At 37.0% G+C, this 23360-nt stretch overlaps 1 protein-coding gene across 5 annotated transcripts in view; it reads right to left on the minus strand.

Annotated features, from left to right (window-relative positions):
* VRK1 (VRK serine/threonine kinase 1) overlaps window positions 1–23360 on the minus strand; it is an 80481-nt gene that overhangs the window by 8049 nt on the left and 49072 nt on the right. For 3 of the 5 annotated variants that reach the window (XM_060095664.1, XM_060095665.1, XM_060095666.1), the window contains 6 exons: window positions 21851–21959; window positions 21639–21731; window positions 19235–19367; window positions 18324–18444; window positions 17970–18028; window positions 14013–14191 (listed from right to left, as the gene is read on the minus strand). In XM_060095664.1, coding sequence (XP_059951647.1) covers window positions 14013–14191; window positions 17970–18028; window positions 18324–18444; window positions 19235–19367; window positions 21639–21731; window positions 21851–21959 — 694 coding nt within the window. Of the gene's footprint in view, window positions 1–956; window positions 1048–14012; window positions 14192–17969; window positions 18029–18323; window positions 18445–19234; window positions 19368–21638; window positions 21732–21850; window positions 21960–23360 lie in introns of all 5 variants that reach the window. The other 2 variants (XM_060095668.1, XM_060095667.1) reach the window with 2 other exon arrangements.

Raw genomic sequence — 23360 nt, forward strand, 5'->3', positions numbered from 1 at the left:
AAAGGGAAGGTAAAAATACATCCCTGGCCTAACTCTACTGGGCACTTACACTTTGATGAAATTTTTACCAAAAATAAGCCTTTTCTATTAGAAATCAGAAATATTTCAGGACCAATAAACTAATAAATAAATAAAAGGCAGACAGATAGAAGAGATATCTGGCAGAGGGTGGAAGTGGTACTGTAGCCAGCTCTGAATCTCTCCTCACTGAGGCAAGTAAACCATCTCTCATGAAACCTGGAACACATTTTCCCATCTTCTGAGCCCCACAGCTGTGCCTACACACCACAGACTGGCCATTTATTAACCAGACCAAAGTCTAACCTAGTCTTGCCCTTTGCAGGTGCTGCCTTTGCTAATGTCACTTCTGGAACTACTCCATACTAGAAGTGCCTTCAGCACCAGTACATGAGCCATTGAAGAAATGACTTTATACCTTGCTTTTTGCTTCAAGACCTTTGGGAAGTGATGATTCAAGGCTTTAATTCCTTGCATCCCAACTTGCTGAGAGAAATGAAGAGTTGGCGGACTCTGCAGTAAGCCACGTACTGACCACCTGACTCCTGACATTCCCTCTCATGCCCAGAGTTTGGTGGTAAGTGTGGGGAACCAGAGACATAGTAGCCTGAGAGGTAAGAGTTCTGGTCTCTACGTCTAACCCTTTCACAACAGTTCTGTCATTTAAATGCTCTGTGTCTTGGGCTCCATATCTGCAAAATGAGAGTAACTCCCGGTCTCAATGATTATTGTCAACATGATTATAGTAAATAACACAATGTGAACAAAGGACATTGTGATGCATACTGTATAAATATAAGATCTTCTCCTACATTTTTTAAATTATAAAATGAGAATGTTATGACCCAAATAGTTAACCCCTTATTCAGTGGGAGGAAATGAAATTTGTGTTTATTATATATAAGAAAACAGCTAATAGGTAAGACTGTTCAACTTACGGGTTTGTATGGCCTCTTCTGTCTGTGTATCTGAGCATTCCATATCTTCAACACCAGGTTGTGTGGTCTGCTCTATTTCTTTCTTTCTCTTCTTACATATAAAAATTAAAAAAAAAAAAGAAAGAAAGATGTGGCATGATGGTCAATTAAGAAAATATACAGGGCTTCCCTGGTGGCGCAGTGGTTGAGAGTCCGCCTGCTGATGCAGGGGACACGGGTTCGTGCCCTGGTCCGGGAAGATCCCACAGGCTGCGGAACGGCTGGGCCCGCGAGCCATGGCCACTGAGCCTGCGCGTCCGGAGCTTGTGCTCCACAACGGGAGAGGCCACAACAGTGAGAGGCCCGCCTACCGCAAAAAAAAAAAAAAAAAAAAAAGAAAAGAAAATATACAAACTTATCAGATATTAGCATATATATATATATGAATCTATACAGGTGTGGGTGTGTCAAAACATACAGGAAGAATACACACAACTTCATGGTGGGGGTCACCTAAGGAAAGGGGCGGAGGGTGAAAGAAAAGGGGATTAAGGGAAACTTCAACTATACAGTTAGTCTGGAAGTGGGTATATTTCTTACAGCCACCTCTAACTTTTTATGCCTCATATAATTTATTATTGAAAGCCATGTTTTAACCATCAGGACTGATCATACAGAAACTCTCTTTGAAAGCCGATACTTGCTCAGGACAATGATACTTATTTTTCCCCATTTTACGCTGCATGTGTGGGGTGGGGTAAATGTACTTGATAAATAGGAAAATATGTGCCTGGCCCATGTACTGCATCAGTGGTTATGCCCCCTAAACTGATGGGGAAATTCTGTGGATCAATAATGGCAAACTTCCAATAAATGTTTTATAATTTAAAGTTTAAGAGGGCCATAAACCTTACTGTAAAAGAAGAGTCTTAAAAGTACAAAGCTCTCCTGACATCTCAGAAACAGGCTGGATTTTCCAGCACTCTCTCAGGCCTTTCCTGTTTTCTACATATTGTTCTAGTTGACTGTTGCTTAGGAGTTAATGCCTACGTTCTGTCACCATCCATTCTTCCCAAATGTTCATACAATTTCTTTTTCTTACTTTCTATCACTACAACATTTCCTAACTAGCTCAGTCCTGTGTAAAGTTTTAAAATACTTAACATCTCTATACGTAGGTATAACTATAGAAGGACACTAGTAAGGAACTGAAAACTGCACTTTTCATACAACTTTATCCCATGTAATCTCAAATTTAAATGTGTTAAAATCTACATCAGAATTCATTACTTCTCTAGGTTGCCTAAAATAAGTCTGTAGCATTTAGGAAATCATCTGATACTTCCCAAATTTCACAGATTCACGGCACATCAGAATGTCCTCATTTATATTTTCCTAACAATATTAAGTTACACTTTGCCTAAGAATTTTCCTCACTTCGGGCCATTTTGTGCACAGCTATAAAAGGGTATAATGTCTGCTGACAGGACATTGCTCTTTTGCCTAATGGCAACCATGGGTTCTGTTCCAAAGAGAACTACGTGGGAAAGCACGACTCTACTCAAGCCGCGTTATGTTAAAACCCCCGAATGGTCAGAACTGTTATTATCTATGTATTACAGTTAATCCCACTGTTTCAAAATATTCTTACGGTGGCTGTGGAAAGATTAAACCTCAGAGATTCCCATCATGGTCCTGAAGAAAATGCTTCACATATATAAACATAACATCTTGACTAAACCTTAAAAAACTTTCAAAGGCATTCATTTAGCAGATTTGTACATGGAGGTATTACTTCTCAAAAATAGCTGGAAGAGTGGCTGTAACTTCATATAACTGATGAGAGAAGGGGAGAGTGCCTTACATCTTTCTTTTCCAAAGTGTTGCTTCATGATTACTATCTAAACCCTGCTGGGCTGAACAGATTGGTTCGATAATTACATACAATAACTGCAGTGGGCAGGTAACCCTCAGCTGGCACAGGGCAGCTCCCCTGTGAGAACTTCCATATGCAAACTGCACTGATGGAGTGCATTAGGTACATCTTTCCTGCCGGTGCACAGGCCTGATTAACGCCAGCCAAGACTCCAAGGTTAGCATGTCAGCAGATTTGTGATGCATTAGGCAGGAATAAACACAGACACTTTTGTTCGCTCGGACCAAAATTAAGGAGGAATATTTCAGTACTATATTGCTTTCCATACAGGAGAGAATGCATTTTCCAGCTTTAGGAGGGCAGATTTTTAAATGCTCATTATAAAGGGAGCTATCCAATATGTTCTACCTAAGAACCTAGTGCATTCATCTTGTTTTCAAGCTTATTTAATAAAAAGGAGCTTTCTTAATCTCCGTGCAGGTAAATTACATAGGAATGAAAATCAGACAGTATTCAACCAACAAAAGAAACACCTGTATTTCAGCAGTATGTACTGGGGAAAGCACTGAATTTCATTAATCCACACTTCAGTTGGGTATCTCTTGCCCAACTTTTCTGACAATGTATATATCAATAGTTTGGATAGAAAGGACCAACAGTCTACAGACTAAGACCAATTAACAACAACCTTCAAGTTAAAGAATATCTAAGTCTGTTATTCATTGCATAAGGTGATGAGTAAAATTCCAAACAATTTGCTGCCAGCCTCTTTCTACTGGTATCACCAAATGCTTCATTTTGTTATTTGACAACTTTTGGGGCTTCAAATAGTGCATAGTTTGGTTCTCTTTAAACAGAAAATGGCTTCACAAAGTGCATTAATCTCTGATTTTGTCATATGCCATACCAGGTCTCACAGGTGCCTTTATTTACATTTATAAATGAAATCAAAATACTGCATGACACACAAGAATAATTCATAAAGTTAGGATAGAGTTTTCTTTTAATTCAGCATGGCTAAAATATCTTTGAAAACTAGGTTTATTTTAAAGGGCATTAGTGTATATATTACATATTGTATTTTTACAGTGCTCAGATATGCTAGGCTAAAACTTAGTTAATTAGCAGCTTCTCACTTCCAATTTAGAAACAGGAAGACAAATCAGCTAGATGCATCGGACTGATAATTTACTAACAATCTAAACACTGACTGGAGACTAGTTATAGACTTAAAGCTGTTTTAATGGAAAAGAGAATAAAAGTCTCCAGAGACAAAAACCAAAGACAATTCTTCACATCCCAACTCAAACATCCAAAGATACCCTCTAAATGCTTTCAACAGCATCTAAGAGAAGCCAATCAGATTCATGCTTGCATCAAAGGAGATGAGTATTGAAGAACTGTTGTTGGTTTTTTCCCCCTTATTACAAAAGTCATGAATGTTCATTATAGAAACGTAGAAGGTACAGCCTAAAATGTTTAAATGGTACTGCACGTGTGTGTGTCAAAGAACAAAGAACTCTAAACACAAACATGAGACTGCAATACGCAGTTAATCTTATTGGACTTATTTGATTAAGGGCACTGAAATCATCATGCAAATGTATACCCTTTAAAAATTACTATTACATTCCTTAATAGTAACCAAAAATAGAATATTTGTTACTCAGTGGTAACTAAAAAGAAAAAGGACATAACTTCTATGAAGGTAAAGAAACGTATGTGCTACACCACAATATTTACAAAACCAGTGGATTTTAGTTAAACTTCCCTATCTAGACAGAAAAAACTGAGGCTGGGGACAAAAGAAAGCTGGGAGAAGCTGCTCAGTGTTTCTAGCTGGTGGTGGTGAGAAGACAAGAGCTAAGGGCTCTTGGTTCTTATTAGAACTTCCTTCCACAGAACCACGGGACTTTTCGGTGTGAAGTGGCAGTTTCCAGCGGTGGTGCTTTCGTTGTAACGGATCCCTTCCTAGAGAGCTAGTGCACACATACATACATGTGTACTTGGCAAGCCCAGGGCCACACTCTACTTTCCTTCTCTCCCACCCTGGACACTCCTGGAGGGCAAGGACTGGGGTTTTCCCCACGTGCTACTATGTACCTTACACATACACAAATATCTAGGGGTCTGCACCTGCTGAGCAACTAGTCCACTACTATTGTAGTAATAAAGAGCTGACTACGTGTTTTACCAAAAGCCCCTCAAAAACTGTGTAATGTTTAAATGGACATTAAGTAATTACAGAAATGTTTTGAGAAAAAGCAGGAAAAGGTCAGACACAACTAAAAAGAGAACAGATGAAAAGATGGGAAGTGGGTCAGGAAATGAGTAAGTGACTTAAATGAGAGATGAATTTGAAGAATGGTCTAAAAAACTGTTACGATACACTGAAGTGATTTATTATTTTAAATAAGTTTCCATGGTAAAGGCTGTGATAAGAATAACGCACACTACAATTTCCTTCCACAGTAGCCCTGATTCTATCGGAACAGAGGTAGGAATCCCATCATGTATTCTCTAAGCACCTACTGTGTGCTGGGCACTGTTTCAGGTTTCATTCTCATGGAGAAAAACAGACACTAACAAATCGTTAAAGCAAAAGAGTAATTTTAGCTTTTATAAAAACATTAAGCACACACAAGTTAAAATTCTAAAACTGTTTGCATTTATGTAAGCCCTATAAGAAGTCACTTCAGAGTTCCATAAATGAGTCTTTTTGAGTAAGTGACCAATGTAATCCCACACACATGGGATTTCACTCTGTGAAATACCAATCCATCTGTAAATGCAACACAGGCATGAGGGCATGGCCAAACCCTGACTTTGTTTTTTGTTTAAATTTAGATATCTCTCCTGTCCACATTTCTAATTATCTATTCTGAAGGTAGTTAATAATTAACATATTACTCGAGTAATTTTATCATTTATTAGCAGGTCTGCGGGTTTAGCAAAATAAAAAAAAAGCATGACTAACAAAATGTGGAATATCTATGTCCTTCACTAGTTCAAGCTATCCCACTCTTATGCCATGAAGAACGAAGAATTTGCTGTCATTATCTGAAAATGGTGCACCAAAGATTATTGGTAACTCATGAGTTAGCAAATGATACCGATGCATTTGTATACTCTGTCAGAATAAATAAACAAATGAAAAAAACTGCATCTAGGTGGCAAGCAGAATTGACTGCTTGCTCCATGGGCAGCACACTTTTTAGCAAAAGCACTGCTTTCACAAAATAGGCATATTTGTCTACTTGCTTATCTGGAGCGAATGTGTGTCCCTTCTGAAGTCGGGCCTACTGAGGATCTAGAAACAAGCTGCTTTACAGCCCTACCGTCACCCATCCTCCTAGAAAAAAAAACACAGCCACTGAGGAGATAATGGGCTGAAAAAAAAGTTGAACTGATCACATGATCTTCAGGAGTACTACATGACTGAGAACTTACTCTCATCGAATTTTCATATAATAATGGCAATCACAGACTGGAAAGGTCTCCCAACAGCACTTCTGAAAACAGTGAATCCATCTTCCAAAGTTGGCAACAGTGGCCTTTCGTGACTCTAATATCATTCATATCACAAGGACCACGAAACTTCCAATACAATCAAACCTGTAGTCACTTAACAACTGAGAGATGTTTCCAGAGATTCAATAAACAAAGGTCTAAAGACTAATGTGTCACTGTATTCTCTTGATACTGGAATTAATATGACACTTCTTCACGCTTATTTTCCTCTGAAGGTTCCATGACCTGCACCATTAATGTCAAACTTTTTAGCAAAGTTAAGGTTATTTCAAGGGCAACTTATGGGGAGAGGCAAATGAGTAGCTGGTTATGGTTTAATTGTCTTTAATATTTTATACTTAAAATCACTAGGAGATTTTTAAGTGCCTTGAGCTCCTCTGAGGAAAAAAGCTATGTAAATGCATAATAATAATTAATGGTTGCATGGCCCTGGACAAGTCATCTAACCTCTTCTGAATTTCACTTTCATCATTTGTAAGCAGATGTATCTCGTATCAGTGCTGTAAAGTATATGTAAAATAATTTAATATTGACAGACTACAGAACAATATCAATACATAAATGTTCAATGATAACCTAAAGTTTAAAGGGTTGACATCCTATTACCAGCACCGAGCACCATCAAGTCCCCTGGAGAATTTTCAAACTTAAGGATTAAAAGCACAAGACTCTGAAGCTATAACACTGCAAAATAAAGAGGCCAATATTTATAAAAATACATATTTCAATGAAAACCAAACCCTATGTATGTACTAGTGGGGAATTAAATGCTCTCAAGCCACACTTGAGCAAGTTTTTTACAAAATAAACCAGGCTACATTAGAGTTCCTATTAAAAACAGACTGCCTGACCTCCCCCCAATAAGGCTATGGCCACAAAATACATACTTCCTAAACACATAGGTAGAAAACAGTGAACACAGAATTCTCTGGCACTCAGAAGTCCTCTGCTTTATGTCAACTACCTATGGTCCTTTAGTACCAATCAACAGCTTCAAGAAAAAATATTAACTTCAAACTCATTAATGTGATTTATCCATTTTTAATATGAGTAAGTTATGGAGCTGCATTTTGGAACCTTTATTTCACAGTAATTACCATCTTGTCTTTGTTGCAAAATCAACTTTTACCAATTCCCCATCATTTACTATTCAAAACAATCAATTTGAACACACATACTCACCAAGTGAATGTAAGCCAGTCTTCATTCACATCTGCCCAATATACTCTATTTCATAAACTGAATTTTTAAGGATGTATGATCTTAGTTCAAAAGATTCAAATGAAAATGTTCTGCTATTTTCTTGACATCAAGAAACCAGAAAGACTTGAGAAAATGTAAAGTCAGTGAAACAACAGCATTAACAATAATATTGCAGTTAACATTTACTGATGACTTATGTGTTCAGCACTGTTCTAAGCACTTTCTAAATCTCATTTAACCCACACAACAATCTTATGAGCAAGATAGATAACATTATTTCCACAGAAAGACAGCTTTAAAGAAATGTATCACTTATTAAACAGAAACTCACACAAATGTTTAACATAATTCCTAAAAACTAGTCATGATATCAAAGAAAAAGGGAATCCTGCTCTAATACTGTCCTTTGTGATCTAAGTTTTGAACGTATCTTATAAGCATATCTTTTTGTTATGTCAAAAAATAAATCCCCCTGGGTACCATTCAAGGCATTTATATGATGCCAAATTTCCTTCTGTATCTCTTACAATAAAGATCGCAACATGGCATGTGTGAATAATTGCCTACATACATACACTGGTCATGTGGCTGATACGTACTATTATTTAAAGTCTTTTAGACTTAAATGCCCAATATCTGCTTTGCCTATTTGCAAAAGGGTTGTTTTCTACATAGAAGCTAGAATTCCAAGGTAACTCAAATTTTGGTTTGCAGTGGTTCTCAACTATGTCTGCACAATGTAATCACCTAAAAATCCTGAGGCTCAGGTCCACCCCCAAAGCTTTTGATTTAATTGGTCTGGGGTGCAATCCAGACAATGGGATTTATAAAAGCTCCCAGTTGATTTTACTATGCAGCCAAGGATGCCATCCCTGTCTTTCATCTACGTTAGAATCACCTGAGGCACTTGTGGCATGGTGCCCTCCCAGATCATAACATGCAAAAAATAGCTGAAGACTCCACTCTGAAAGAAAACAAAGTCCTCCCCTCCAAAAGAAAATTTTATAAAATGCATTAGGGCTTAAAAAAAAAGATTTAAAAAATTGAGGAAATGAGAAATGATAATTTTTAAAAACCCAGAGATAAACAAGGAAATGCATAGCTAATAAATAGAAAAATAATCATTATAGAACTTATAAGTATATTAGAAACATTGAAAAACAGCAGACTGAGCTGACAACTAAATGAAATGAAGGAAAGGTGTGGGATGATTACAGAGGATAAAAAGAAATAGACTAAGAATTAAGCAGTTAGACATGGAAGATGTATATGATCTCTATATAGTGAGAGACAACTACAAACATCACTGAGATAAATGAAAGAACCTAAATAAATACAGGGGTATACCATATTCATGGAACAGAAAAGAATACTGTGAAGATGTCAGTTTTTCCCAAAATGACAGTCAGTGCAATCTCAATCAAAATCCCGGAAGAATTTTTGTGGAAATTAATAAGCTGATTCTAAAATTTATATGTCAAGTCAAAGGGCCAAAAACAGCAAAGACAATCTTAATGAAGAATAAAGTTGGAGAATTTATACTATCAAATATCATTATGAAGCCAGTAGTTCAAACAGTGTGGCATTGACCCAAATACAGATGAGCAGGCCAATGGCACAGAACAGAGTGTCCAGAAACAGACCCAAACACATATGGTTACCTGAAAACCAGCTACATGCTGTGGGGACATTATAATCTTTTCAATAAATAGTTCAGATCAACTAGATATCCACAGGGGGTAAATAAACACTGACTCACACCATGTGCAAAATCAATTTCTGTTAAACTGTAGACCTAAATAAAAAGATAAAATTTCTTGACAAAAGATTGTCTTCATGATCTTGAGGTGGACAAAATTTTCCTAAAATAGAATACACAAAGCACTAGCCATAAACAAACAAAAACCTGACAAATTCTGATTAACTGAAGTGAAGAACTTCTCTTCATCAAAAGATACCATATTAAGAGAGTGAAAAGATAAACCACAGACTGTAAAAAAAATATGTGCAATACATATAATTGTATATATATACAAAGTGCTTAACTCTGCAAATCAAAGGAAAGCAGACAACCCAAATTTTTTTTAATGGACAAAAGACTTGAAATGCACCTCACAAAAAAAGGATAATCAAGACTGACAGGCTATGAAAAGGTGCTCAAAATCAATATTCTCAAGGAAATCAAATTAAAACCATAAAGAAATACTAGTAAACATCTACCAAAATAGATAAAATTAAACATAATGCAATAGCTAGTGTCAGTGAGCAACTGGAACTCTCATAAGCTGCTGTGGGAGAGTAAACTGGGCAAATTGCTTGGCGGTATCTACTAAAGCTACTAAGCATACGTAAACCCTACGCCCCAGGAATTCTACTAGGTATACACCAAACTTGAAATAATTATATATGTTTCCTAAAAGAATTTATAAGAGTGTGCTTAACAGTTATTATTGCAATCACCAAAAACTGGAAACAATGCAAACATCTACCAAGAGCAGAAGGGATAAATGAATCATGATATAGTCATATAATGGAGTACTACAGAGGAATAAAGAAACAAAAGACTTTTGTTACTTGTGACAGCAAGGAAATTCAGAAATGCAAGGCAGAAATAGAGACAGAGATGTAGAGAACAAACGTATGGACACCAAGGGGGGAAAGCGGCGTGGGAGGGGGTGGTGGAGTGATGAATTGGGAGATTGGGATTGACACGTATACATCAATATTTATAAAATAGATAGCTAATAAGAACCTCCTGTATAAAAAAAATAAATAAAATTCAAAAAGAAAAATAAATACAAATGAACGAAAGACAGACACAAAAGCGTACAAAACGTATGGTGCTACTACTGTTCTTCTTTAATAGCAAAACTAATTTATGGTGTTAGAAGTCATAAAATTGGTGACTCTTACTGAAGGGGTAATAGCTGGGAGTAGGGCATGAGAAAGGTTTCTGGGGTTCCTGCAATGATCCATATTTTGATTTGGGTGACGTCTAAAGGCATACGTTCACTTTGTGAAGTTCAAATTCCACAATTAATTTGTGCACTTTTCTGTACATATGTCATAATCTCACTCGAAAATTTAGGGAAGAAATTACTTGACAAAATCCAACCAAATAAGACAATATTCAAAATAAAGAACTCAATAATGGGGTATCTAAGGAAAGGAATTCTTAGTAAACACTGAATCCACTAGGATACAGAACTAAGGCTAAACTACCATTAAAAAACAGAAAGAGGGCTTCCCTGGTGGCGCAGTGGTTGGGAGCCCGCCTGCCGATGCAGGGGACACGGGTTCGTGTCCCGGTCCGGGAGGATCCCATGTGCCGTGGAGCGGCTGGGCCTGTGGGCCATGGACGCTGAGCCTGCGCATCCGGAGGCTGTGCTCCGCAGTGGGACAGGCCACAACAGTGAGAGGCCCGCATAGCACAAAAAAAAAAAAAAAAAAAAAAAAAACAGAAAGAAATGTATCAACTGCAACAATCTAAATTTACATAATGAAAATAGTTTCTATCATTCTATCACACAAAAACAGCTAGACAGATCTTCACCAAATTTAGATGGTATATTTGGGGCAATCTGACCTTAACTATAGGCTACATGGTATAAATTTAATACTACATTAGGTGTGATCATCTCAAAGGATAGGAAGTTGTCCACCAGAGGAGCTGCAGGCCACTGATGTGCGTTGGAAGACCTTTCTCTGCTCCTCTTCAACTCTTTGTACCATGTTCCAGGCTGAGTGCCAGCAGGAATTTATTTATTATTTACTTAACAATGATTTTTAAGGGCACGGTGATACTTAGTGTCTTTCTACTTCAGATTATGTCATCCCCAAATTCTGTGCTTTAAATAATACTCTTAGGTTATTGAGAAAAAAAACAGTTCAAAGTGGATACATTCATATTTCACGATAGTTTCCAAATTTACTATACCATAATCAAGCATGGCTGTAAGAAAATGGATAGAAGGCTTGCTTCATTACGTGTCGATCAATTCTTATAGGTTTTTTACCTTATCTCTTAGGAATATAAAGAGAAATATATATTGAATTGATTAAACTTATCCCTTTCAGAGATATGAGTGTCCTAAATACAAAGAACATACACTTTTTTTTTAAGTTTTAAAAAATTATGACAGAGGAAAAGAAGGAGCAAGTATGCAATTATAAGGATTAATCCAGTTTCTATGATAAAGCATTATATTCAGCTCTGCACTTCCTAGTAACCAGAGCAAAAAAAGAATCTCAACTATATACTCCTTCCTAAAAAAGAGAAGGAATACTAATTTCTCAAAGAAGAGAGCTTTCTCTTGTTGGGAGCCCCCAGACTGAAAAGTTGGATGGAGCTCTGCTCTTATCTGTTTTAGATGTGGCGTATTTACAATTTATTTGAAGAAAATGTTCTGATGCTTTAAAAAGAAAAAGAAAGAAAGCTTAAAAAAAAAAAACTGCTCTGGTCCAACTCTTTCACTTTACAAACGAAAAAAAAGGCCAACAAAATTAACAACTCACCTACAGTTACACATGGTTATCAAGGAGCTTCATGATCTTACCTAATCTTAACTTTTATTAATTTCTTTTTAATACAAAAACAGTCCTATATCAGCTCTGAGGGGAAAAAAAGCAGCAAACTAATGAAGGAAATCTAACAGTTCAGTTTTTTATTCATTTTCTCCCCCTAAATGAAGCTTTATACATGTAGGGGATGATCTAACAAGAAATTTCCAGCTTTCTGAACTACCCAAGGACACAAGAGAATTATAAGGTCACAGATGTTAGCTCTGCAGCAGACTGACCTATTCAGCTGTAAAGTCAGCCAACCCGCAGAAACCAAATTTTCTGTAGCATGTAGGTACAAACAACAGTGACTTGCAAAGGAAAGGGGAATGGTACTGGACAAGTTCTTACCTCAACAGAGATCTTTACTTTTCAATCAGCAAAATTTTAGAGAAAAATACTACAGAAGCCAGCTATAAATATTAACGTACAAAAATCTGTCCTGAGCAAGAAGATGCATGCTGTATGTTTATATGTGCATGCAAACTGTAAGTTTACCACCGTACTGAAAAATTCCACTCAGCCTTCCATTTATCCTCTTCACTTAAAGCTGGATATGGCTTTCCACACGGTTGTTGACCACAAAAATGGATCAGGTGCAATTAAGACAAAACTTATGAAAGCAGAAAGATGTATATATAGATGCATATGTATAATTTCAGATTCTGTGATGAAATTACAAAGAGATCTACTATTAGGCAAAAAAGTCAAATTAATGATCCAATGTCAAAATTCCTATCTCCTTTGTAAGTTCTTTTAATATGCTGCTTCTTACTTTAAAGGGAGAAAATTTGTTTTTAACTCTTTATCTCATAGTTTGGAATATAAGATTTCCAAAGGAATCTACTGGAATTTACAGAGTTAACGACAATTAGAACAGTCAATAATGTAAAAAAATATTTTTCTTCTAAAAGCAGTTTTCCTTTCCCATATAAAAGCAACTGGCACATTTTAGTAAACAATTCCAGATTAAAAAGGAAATTAAGGGCTTCCCTGGTGGTGCAGTGGTTGAGAGTCCGCCTGCCGATGCAGGGGACACGGGTTTGTGCCCCGGTCCGGGAAGATACCACATGCCGTGGAGCGGCTGGGCCCGTGAGCCATGGCCACTGAGCCTGCGCATCCGGAGCCTGTGCTCCGCAACGGGAGAGGCCACAACAGTGAGAGGCCCGCGTATCGCAAAAAAAAAACAAACAAACAAACAAACAAAAAATTAAGTTGATCAATAATTATTAAAAATAACCAATAAGTTGATGTATACCCGCAAAATCTAAATTTTAAAGTGATACCAGGAGTTATTTACATGCCTGTGCAATATTTCTACCATGAAGTTTATTATTTAACATTTCTTTCCAAAAAACTAATTCCCTTATATACAGATACACAGCTTTACATAATGAGATTTCTGTAAAGAGCAAAATAATGTTCCAATGGGAAACACAACACGACAACAAACAAGGAAACTTTCAAATGTAATTTTCAAATGGTAATTTTTCAAAACCAATTTTCAAATAGTAAATACTTGGATCACACCAATGAACAAGGAAAAAGTGAAAGACAAGATCAACCCTAAGGGGTGACGCAGGAGAAAAGAACACACAGACTATGAATTGAGTGCCCTGCCGAAATCCCTCTGCCAGACATTAGTATCCTGAGTTAGAATCTCTTTAGGAATTTCCTAACTTGCTACTGGACATAAGAAACACATAAATATTCATTTTTCTACCACCCTCTACATATTTTTCCATATCATAAAGAGTTTGCTTTTATGTAATGATGATAAATATTTAATTGCGTAGCAATCTGTTATTATTTTCTTTACTGAGTTACTGGTTCTCTTACCTAAAATTAATACTTGTTGCAATTATAGTCACAGGACGCCCAAAGGAAAATTCAGTAACAAAGCTCACCTTTGTTATTGTCTTTGCTTTCAAACTTCCGTTCTCCACGACACTGAGGTCCAGCTTGCTGTCCTCCTTACTTCCTATAGCTTTCAGTCCTTGCAAAAGAATATCTCGTAACTTTTGATAAAGAGGTTTTTCGGCATAATCCAGTAACTTCACTGTTTCCATGTACTTAGCAATTTCATCTAAAAGAATAACACAATCATTTTGTAATTTTTTGTCATAAGTACAACGTACCTTTCTAAGAAAATGATACATGGTTATACTAAAATTAGAATGCAAATGTATAGCTTGTTAAACATGTTTTTTTCAATCACTTCTTCAATGGAAAGTATGCTTCTGAATTCAAGAATTGTCAGATGAGTCAAATAAAAAACGTATTTTGAGAAACAATGTAAAAAACATTTTTTAATTGTGATAGTAAGACAGAAGACATGCTTAACATTTAAATATATACAAAAAAATAATTGTTGTAGTTTTAAAGCTATTTTTTAAAAGGACCTAGAATAAAGATTATAAAGTAAAATGTGCTTAAGTATACAATAAATATCATAGCCAGTATTTTTTTTTCTGCCACAGAAGCCATTAGTTCTACAGAAGACAGCTGCATTCTTTGCGTAAATAAGAAATAAAACATATGAAAAACAGCTTGAAAAAAAGAAAAAGAAGCAAGGCCCGGTTTTCCCATAAGAGAAAAATCGACTTCTGAATGATGAAAGGTTTACTGTACACTGAGGCAGAACCAAACCCATAAAAAGTAATCTTACTAGTCAAGATCAACACTTTTCAACATCCATCTAAAAATCCATCTTTAGGCTAATGACTCATACATGTTATATCCCCAGCCCAGCCTTTCCACTGCTCTCCAGACTTGTATGTCCACTGATTTCCACTGACTCATATCAAATCCCAACAAATGCAAATCCAAACTCCTGACCAACCCCTAAAACCTGTTCTCCCTGTGGTTTTCCCTGTCTTAGTTACTGAAAATTCCATCCTTCCAGCACCTCAAGCCAAGAATCCTATTCCCACACCCCACATCCAATAAATCAAGAGATCATGTCAGTGCTACACACACACACATGTATATACACATTCATTCGTTCAGGTACTCATTAAGCACCCACCACATGCCAGGCATGATTCTAAATACCTGGGTAGATGAGAAAAAAGAAACAAAAATCCCTCCCTTCAACTTTCTTAATCTGAAAAAGGGGATCTATAGAAAACCTAAAGCAAATATCACCAACTATGGTAAAATACTGAACACTTCCCTGATGAGAGAAGGAAATGGCAAGGAAGTCCACTTGCACCACTCCCATTCTGCCTGAAAGTCCTGTAGTTTTTAGCCGGTACAGCAAGGCAAGAAAAGAAACAGAAGGCATCACGAGTGGAATGGAAGATGTAAAACAGTTTATTCATGAACATGACAGCGTATGCAGAAAATCCTAAGGAATCTATAAAAAAACTTCTAGAACCAATATGTAAAATGAACAAGGTCACAGGATATAAGGTAAATATTTAGAAATCTATTTTACTTCTATATACTACCAACAAGCAATTAGAAAAATAAATTTTAATAAAAATGTATCACTTAACAATAGCATCAAATACCTAGTAACAATTATAATGAAAGATGGGCAAGATTTTTTCCAGATTAAAACTATAAAACATAGGTAACACAAAAACTGAGACCAAATTAAACAGAAGACATAAAGTATCAATAGTATAAAGATGCCAATGCTCCCCAGTTAGCCCACAGAGTCCATGCAATCCCACTCAGAATTCCAGCAAATTGCAGAGGGACAGGATGTGTGCAGAACTGACAAGGTGATTCTAAAATGTACACAGATATACAAATGATCAAGCAAAACAGTGAAGTCAAGTATAAAGAAGAAACAGTGTTAGAGGACTTAAACTACCATGTATCAAGACTTAAGATAAAGCTACAGTAATTAAGACAGTGGGGTCCAAGCAGAGAAAAAAAGAACAATGAAAGAGCCCAGAAACAGACTCAAAATCCACACCTGATTTAACACAAAGGCGGCATCACAGGGAAAGGCTGGTCTTTTCAAGAAAGGCTGCTGTTAACTCTGTTAACTATGCAAGGTGATAGATGTATTAAATTATGTCGATCTTGGTAATCATTCTCCAGTGTGTATGTACAGGCAGGCACACCTCAGAGACATTGCAGGTTCAGTTCCAGACCACCACAATAAAGTATCACAATAAAGCAAGTCACTTTAATTTTTTTTGTTCCCCAGTGGATATAAAAGTTATGTTTACACTATACTGTAGCCTATTAGGTATGAAATAACATGATGTCTAAAAAAATGTAGGTACCTTAATTAAAAAACACTTTATTGCTAAAAAAAAATGCCGACCATTGTCTGACCTTCAGTGAGTCAGAATTTTTTTGCAAGAGTAACATCAAAGATCACTGATCACAAATCACCATAATAAATAGAATAATAATGAAACCGTTTGAAATATTGTGAGAATTACCAAAATGTGACACAGACAGGAAGTGAACAAATGCTGTTGGAAAAATGGCACCAACAGACTTGCTCGACTCAGGGTTGCCACAAACCTTCAATGTGTAAAAAACACAGTATCGACAAAGTGCAATAAAGTGAACAGCGATAAAACGAGGTATGCCTGTATATCAAATCATCATGTTATACAATTATATTTTTCAGTTATTCCTCAATAAAGTTAAAAAGTAAATAAAAACATCCAAAAAATGCAACAGTGGGAATTAATTTCACAAATGCAATACTGAGTGAAAGACAAAGAACTCCAATAGAAACCAGAACGTTAAAAATCCCTGCCCTCATGAAACTATCTATTTTATTCACTCTATGATTCCATTTCTATATAGTTCAAAAACAAATCCTTAGTGTTGGAAGTTAGGCTAGTGATTCATTAGGCCAGTGGGAGAGGCTCGTGATCGGCAGGAGGCCCCAGGGGGTGTTTCTGAAAAAGCCTATAACATTTTATTTCTAGATGTGGTTGGTAGGTTGCAAGTTTAAAAGGCATAAGGTCAGGGTAGACCTCCCTGAAAAGGAGATAACTGAGCAAAGGCTTGAAAAGGCTTCTAAATATATCCACACCAGCCACTCCTCACTACCTGCACTGCTACTTCCCTTGCCTGGATTATGGCAGTAGCCTCCTACCAGCTCCTGTTTGTACCCGGCCTTGCTTCCCTAGCAGTCGATCTTCAAAACAGCAGTTGGAGAGAGTTCCCTTAAAGACAGACAATTCACGTCCCTCTTCTCCAAACCTCACGTGCTCCTGCTCAAAGTAAAAGCCAAAGCCCTATGATGGCTTAAAAGCAGGCATCCCTCAAGTACACCTGGCACTCACGTTCCTTCTGCCTGGAAACGCTCTTCCCCAGACTTCCCCAGAGCTCGCTCCCTATCTCCTTCCTACAACTATTCAATTGTCATCTCCTCAGTGAGGCCACCCCTGGCCACCCTATTTACAATTCCAATCCACCTCCTCGCTTCACTCCCCAACCCATCCCCATACCCCCTAACTCTACTCGCTGCTTTCTTCTTTCTGCCACAGTACTAACCATGCAATATACTGTGAAATTCACTCGTTTGTTTACTGTCTACCTTTCCCAACTAGAGCTTCATGAGGATAGGAAGTTTTATTTATTTTGTTCACTGGTGTATCCCTAGTGCCTAGAATGGTCCTTCACACACAAAAAAGCCTCAATAAAAAAAATAGTTGAATTACTGAATGAAATTCGGTTCCATTACTGAAAGCACTGAATAATAACTGAATAAGGCCCACCTGTGGAAAGGGAAGTGCCTGTTTCAGGAGTGCAGGCTGCAGTGCAATGATTACACTTAACAATGCCTAAGCTCCTACATTAAGGGATATTCCACAGACCTCAAGGCTTTTTTTCCTGCAGAAAACAAGATCCCTACGAACATTCAAGAAGTCTTTTCTTACCTGGCTTGTTCTTCTCAGGAAAACATTTGTCCATCAAACCTGCGATATTTTCTCTGTATCTGTTAAAAATTAAAGGCTGAGTCACTGTTTGAAGCTTGATGCCGTGGAAAGTTATTAATATTTAATAACAGTAAAAAGCACGTTGAGCAGCATTGTGCTACATCCTAAATATGCTTACGGACATTCTTCTAAAATAAATTCAACAAAAGACCAAGGAATCTTACTGTTTAACAAGTACTTTCTTATTTCTACACTAGTATCAGTTAAAACTATAGTCTCCATCAAGAAGTTCTGACTAAGCATCTGCCTTATCATGATTTTGCCCAAAATAATTTATTATCAGTTTTCCTTTACCTAATTTTGGAATCTCTAACATAGTTGGGATCTTTCAAGTTATCCTCCCAAGGAAGATGGCCACTAAGCCACTGGATCATGCAATAACCAAGGATTTCCAAGTCACCACGTCTTGATGGGGCTGTGAAACAAAAGAAGCAGATTCAGCACACTGAAACAATGTTTAAGGTAGAATTTCAGGTATATCTAAAGGAATAAGGTAAAAGGGTCAACTCTACAGTCTTGTTTTTCATCATCAAATCTTGACTCCATTTTGAAAAAAGCACCGAATACTGGGCAGTATAAAAGAAATAATTTACCTCCAACTAATAATTTACTTTAAAACCCAAATTGGCAAACTTTACAGTTTCACACTGAGACTATTAGCCTAGGAAATAAATTATAAAACAATGACACATTAAATAGTGCCCTTGGAAAATGTGAAGATATTAAAAATGCTATAAGCTATTAAGAAGCCCAGAGAACTGGGGATTTTAGCTCCTCCAGTGTTGGGTACAGAAGAAAAAGAAACGACTGCTGAAGAAACAGGCCAACTTAACAGGTGACAAAATAAAAGTCTACCTGTTACAAAGTTGTAGCTGTATAAGAAACTTACAGACTTTTAGGGGGAAAAAACCCCAACATTCCAATTAAGCTAAATAAAAGCAAAAGAAAGCCTTATTGCAGCTGACCGAACTACCTCTGCTACTGAAACCCTGGTGATCTTTGAAGGGTGGGAGGAAGACAGGGAGGGAACACAGGTGCCCTCACATTGCACAAATGTAGGAGCCTAGGCTCTCCCTTCTTCCCCCATCCTATCCTGCCTCTTCAATTCTGATTTACTTGTCTAAGTGTTTACTACAGAAGAACTGTGTAGGAATTCAGTTGAAAGCACTGGCAATGTATCTCTTGTTCAGGTGCCACTGACGTACCCACACCGTTGTGCGCATCAATGCTGGTGAATTCAATCGTGCCATCGTGACATTTTTTGGGGTCTTCTTTGTATTCTTTATGAATTCCTTCTGGGCAGTACCGATAAGCAAGGCCGTAATCTACCAAGTACACCTATAAATGTCCAAACACCAAGACAAATGAAAGGAAAAATGACTACACATATACTCCTTTAAAGCCCAGAAACAGAATACTGTCACTTGAGGGTAGATTCATCCACAAGGCCATACTACAGCACCCCAAACAAGTTAGATCCAACACGCAAACAACAGCAAGCACTTAATTCTGAAAGACTTTTTAAAGAAAAACGTTAAATGACCACGTAGCTATCGTGAAGATATCACCTGACTTCTTTAGACAAGTATGTGTTACACCTGTAAATAATCTTGTCTCCTCAATTTGAGCAAGGATTATAAATCTTACACTTTTCCTTACAGCATCTAAAACAAAACTGAGCACAGAGTAAACCATCAATACTTGTTGCAATACAACTGCTGCACGCTGACAGTAAGACTCCTAACTTAGTTGACACGTGCTATGGTAGTTATTCCCCTTTGTCTTCACTTATAAAATAATCAATTCACTTCATAAAAATATTTCACAGATTATAACAATGATCTGAAGAACTTTTAGATGAGGCTCTTAGCTACATTTAAATATTATATATTAAAGTCAAGTCTTCATAATTAGAACTAAATTTTAGTATTATATATACACATATCTATAGGCATGTATGTGTATATCTGATTAGCATACAAAGCTAACAAATTTGCTTTCCTCTATTCCAGAGCCACATGTTACATCTCTAATTCTGGGTAACTGTCTCACAGATGTATGTATCTGGTCACAGGAGGGAACTGAAGTAAAAATTTGGGGGCTGGATCTAACACATACATCTAATACTAGAAAAATTATCCCATCCAAAACATATGCCCAAAGGATAACCAAGCTGCAAAAATACTTCCATCTAAACAAAAGGCAGCATGTTTTAGTCAACTGCAAATGGAAATAAATTATATTTGTATTTATTATACAAGTCCAGTCTACTTCAACTAATAGAATCCTTACCATTCAGGTTTCTAAGCTAGCTATGTTTTGTTCGTTTGTTTGCTTGCTTATTTTTAACCTAGACACATCTAAAACAAGTTGCCTGGAAATTTTGTGATTGCCTTTAGGATTTCTCCATTAGCCTGCTCTAGACCAGAAACTTTCTTCTGTTCTGCATATACAGATCCCTTACAGCTACTGTAACAGAGATGGGGAAGGGGAGGCAAATATATGAGATGACCGGAAAACAAACGGGAGCCAAAGGAAAAAGGGAAAACTAAGCAAGAGGAAGTCAAAGGTAGGTCTGAGACAAAGAAGAATAAAGTATGGCATATCGACATACACTTTATTTAAGTTAAAATGCTTAAATATTCCTTTCTTATACAAGATCAAGTAAGAAGTGAGAAAACACACATGAAATGGATTAAATACAGTGGCCCAACTATGTCAACGAAAACTTACTTTTACCAAAATCATGGAATCAGCTTCAAGGAAATTACAAATCCCTCTACTCCAACTAAACTGACCCAAATAAAGGTATAATAACATTAGCTTTTCTCCTTTCCTTAAAAAGTGAAAATTACAAAGTGAACGTAATAGGCTTAAAAAATGCACATTTGAATTCCAAACCCTACAAAATTTAGACAACTAAGATATTTCTGTAAATCAACTGATTTCAATAATCAACACGTTAAAGACCAAATTCTCCAAGTAACAGAACACTTACATTTGATGGATTTCTTGAACAAAGGAAATTAAAAAAATGACAAAGCAGAAAGGCAAACATAATTCATTGGTGCACTATATAATTTTAAGCTTCCACCCTCAAATAGCTATTTGAAATTCATTTTGTATCACAAGTACTTCTTCTGAATATTAATATTTAGGGCAAAATAGCCAACTTGATAAAGTGCCAACAAATCGCATCAAAAATGTAGAATGTTGGGCCTCCCTGGTGGCGCAAGTGGTTGGGAGTCCGCCTGCCGATGCAGGGGATACGGGTTCGTGCCCCGGTCTGGGAGGATCCCATATGCCGCGGAGCGGCTGGGCCCGTGAGCCATGGCCGCTGAGCCTGCGCGTCCGGAGCCTGCGCGTCCGGAACCTGTGCTCCGCAATGGGGGAGGCCACAACGGTGAGAGGCCCGCATACCGCAAAAAAAAAAAAAAAAAAAAAAAAAATGTAGAATGTTAACTAGATAAAAGTGTCAAGAAGAAATATTATTATTACCATATCTACTTGAAAAAGTAAAACTTCTGCATGGGTTCAAAAGTTCGTAGCAACCATATTTGTTTTCAAACAACAGGTTTTAAACGGTAAAAATTAAAGTTACAAAACTACCTGGTCAGGATTCTTGTAGCTGAGAAGAAGATTTGAGGCCTTGATATCTCCGTGTACGTACTCATGCTCATGAATATATTCCAGAATATCCAGCTATAAAAGCATCATATAGAATAAATTAATGCAGTACCTAACACCAACCAGCAGAGGACCGAACTTCAACACAACTAGCCTTCACTGGATTAAAAACGAGAAGAATGTAGCTCACATACAATTCTTAAGCTTAGCTGCAAGACAGTTTTCCGAGAAAACCTTTTGGCATTTGCTTCATATATTTTCTGAAGGTCACTCCCAAAGCGATCCATTATCATAAACCTGTAACTAAAGACAAACAAGAAAAGTCAATGAACAAAATGTAACTCAGGAAAACCTATTTTGCACTGAGTACTCTCCTTTCAAAGTAATTTTTTTCAAGGCAATGTTTACTAAGAAAGTAGAAAGACAAGACAAGGAAAGAAAGAAGGAAGGAAAGACAAAGATTTGAAACAAGTTCTTCCAACTAGAAATCTCAAGAGCTGGGAGAGCTTTCCTGTCTTGACTTTTACTTTATGGGCCTCGTGGTCTCAGCAAGTTACAAGACAATATTCAATGTAAGAAAACACCACAGAGAGAAGACAACAGACACTTCACAGTAAAGATTAAATAAACTGAGCAAGATTGATGTCACTAATTTTTGTCATAGTTAATGTTAATTTATGTTTCTGTATATTAGCTTCCTGCCTGTGACTGTTATTTTTATTTATTTATTTATTTTTTTGCGGTACGCAGGCCTCACACCTATGGAAATTGGAGCCCAAAGAAGAAACGTGACTTGGCCAAGGTGACAGAGTTGGTTTGTGGCAAAACCAAAAATCTTCATGTTTTTCCAGGACATTTACTGTTCCCCAAATCTTATTTGTTGAGTACTTAGCATGCAATTCTTTTACATCATTTAAGCAGTTTTATTGCATTTAGCTATTGTTACAGCATCTCTTGACAGTCCTGATTTTAACAGAATGTTAATACTGCTAAAATGTGCCTTAAAAATAGAGAACAGGGCTTCCCTGGTGGCGCAGTGGTTGAGAGTCCACCTGCTGACGTAGGGGACACAGGTTCGTGCCCTGGTCCAGGAAGATCCCACATGCCGCGGAGCGGCTGGGCCCGTGAGCCATGGCCGCTGAGCCTGCGCATCCGGAGCCTGTGCTCTGCAATGGGAGAGGCCACAACAGTGAGAGGCCTGCGTACCGAAAAAAAAAAAGAAGGAAGAGCTAACATTTAAAAGACAACACACGAAATAAAAAATTCAAGATTCTACCTATTTTTGAAGTGGAAGAGAATTAGAGATCCTTCTATCTTTTAATGAAATAATTAATGTCTATAGCAGTAAATTGATTTGTCCAAAGTCACAGAATTAGTCAGTGGCAAAATGTCTTCATTCTTGTAAGATTTTCAGTACCCTGACCTCTAAAATATTAGAGGGAACAGTGATTTTGACTTCCTGATTTCCTCTGTACAACAGGTTTTGAGAGGTTGAGGGATGAGACCAAGGACAAATGTATACATTTGTTTTTACAAATAAGTGATGTGATTGTGTAATTATTATGAAATAATATGTAGGTAACAAGAATACAATCTCTGCTGTTACTCTGAAAGGGAGCTAAAGCACACTTGGTTAATTCAACCAGAGATCTATTAATATATTACATGAAGTAGACCTTTGTTTTTATTCACAGATCACTCCAC

The sequence above is a fragment of the Mesoplodon densirostris genome, chromosome 4, assembly GCF_025265405.1.
Source record: "Mesoplodon densirostris isolate mMesDen1 chromosome 4, mMesDen1 primary haplotype, whole genome shotgun sequence".
In the NCBI taxonomy this organism is placed as follows: Eukaryota; Metazoa; Chordata; class Mammalia; order Artiodactyla; family Ziphiidae; genus Mesoplodon; species Mesoplodon densirostris.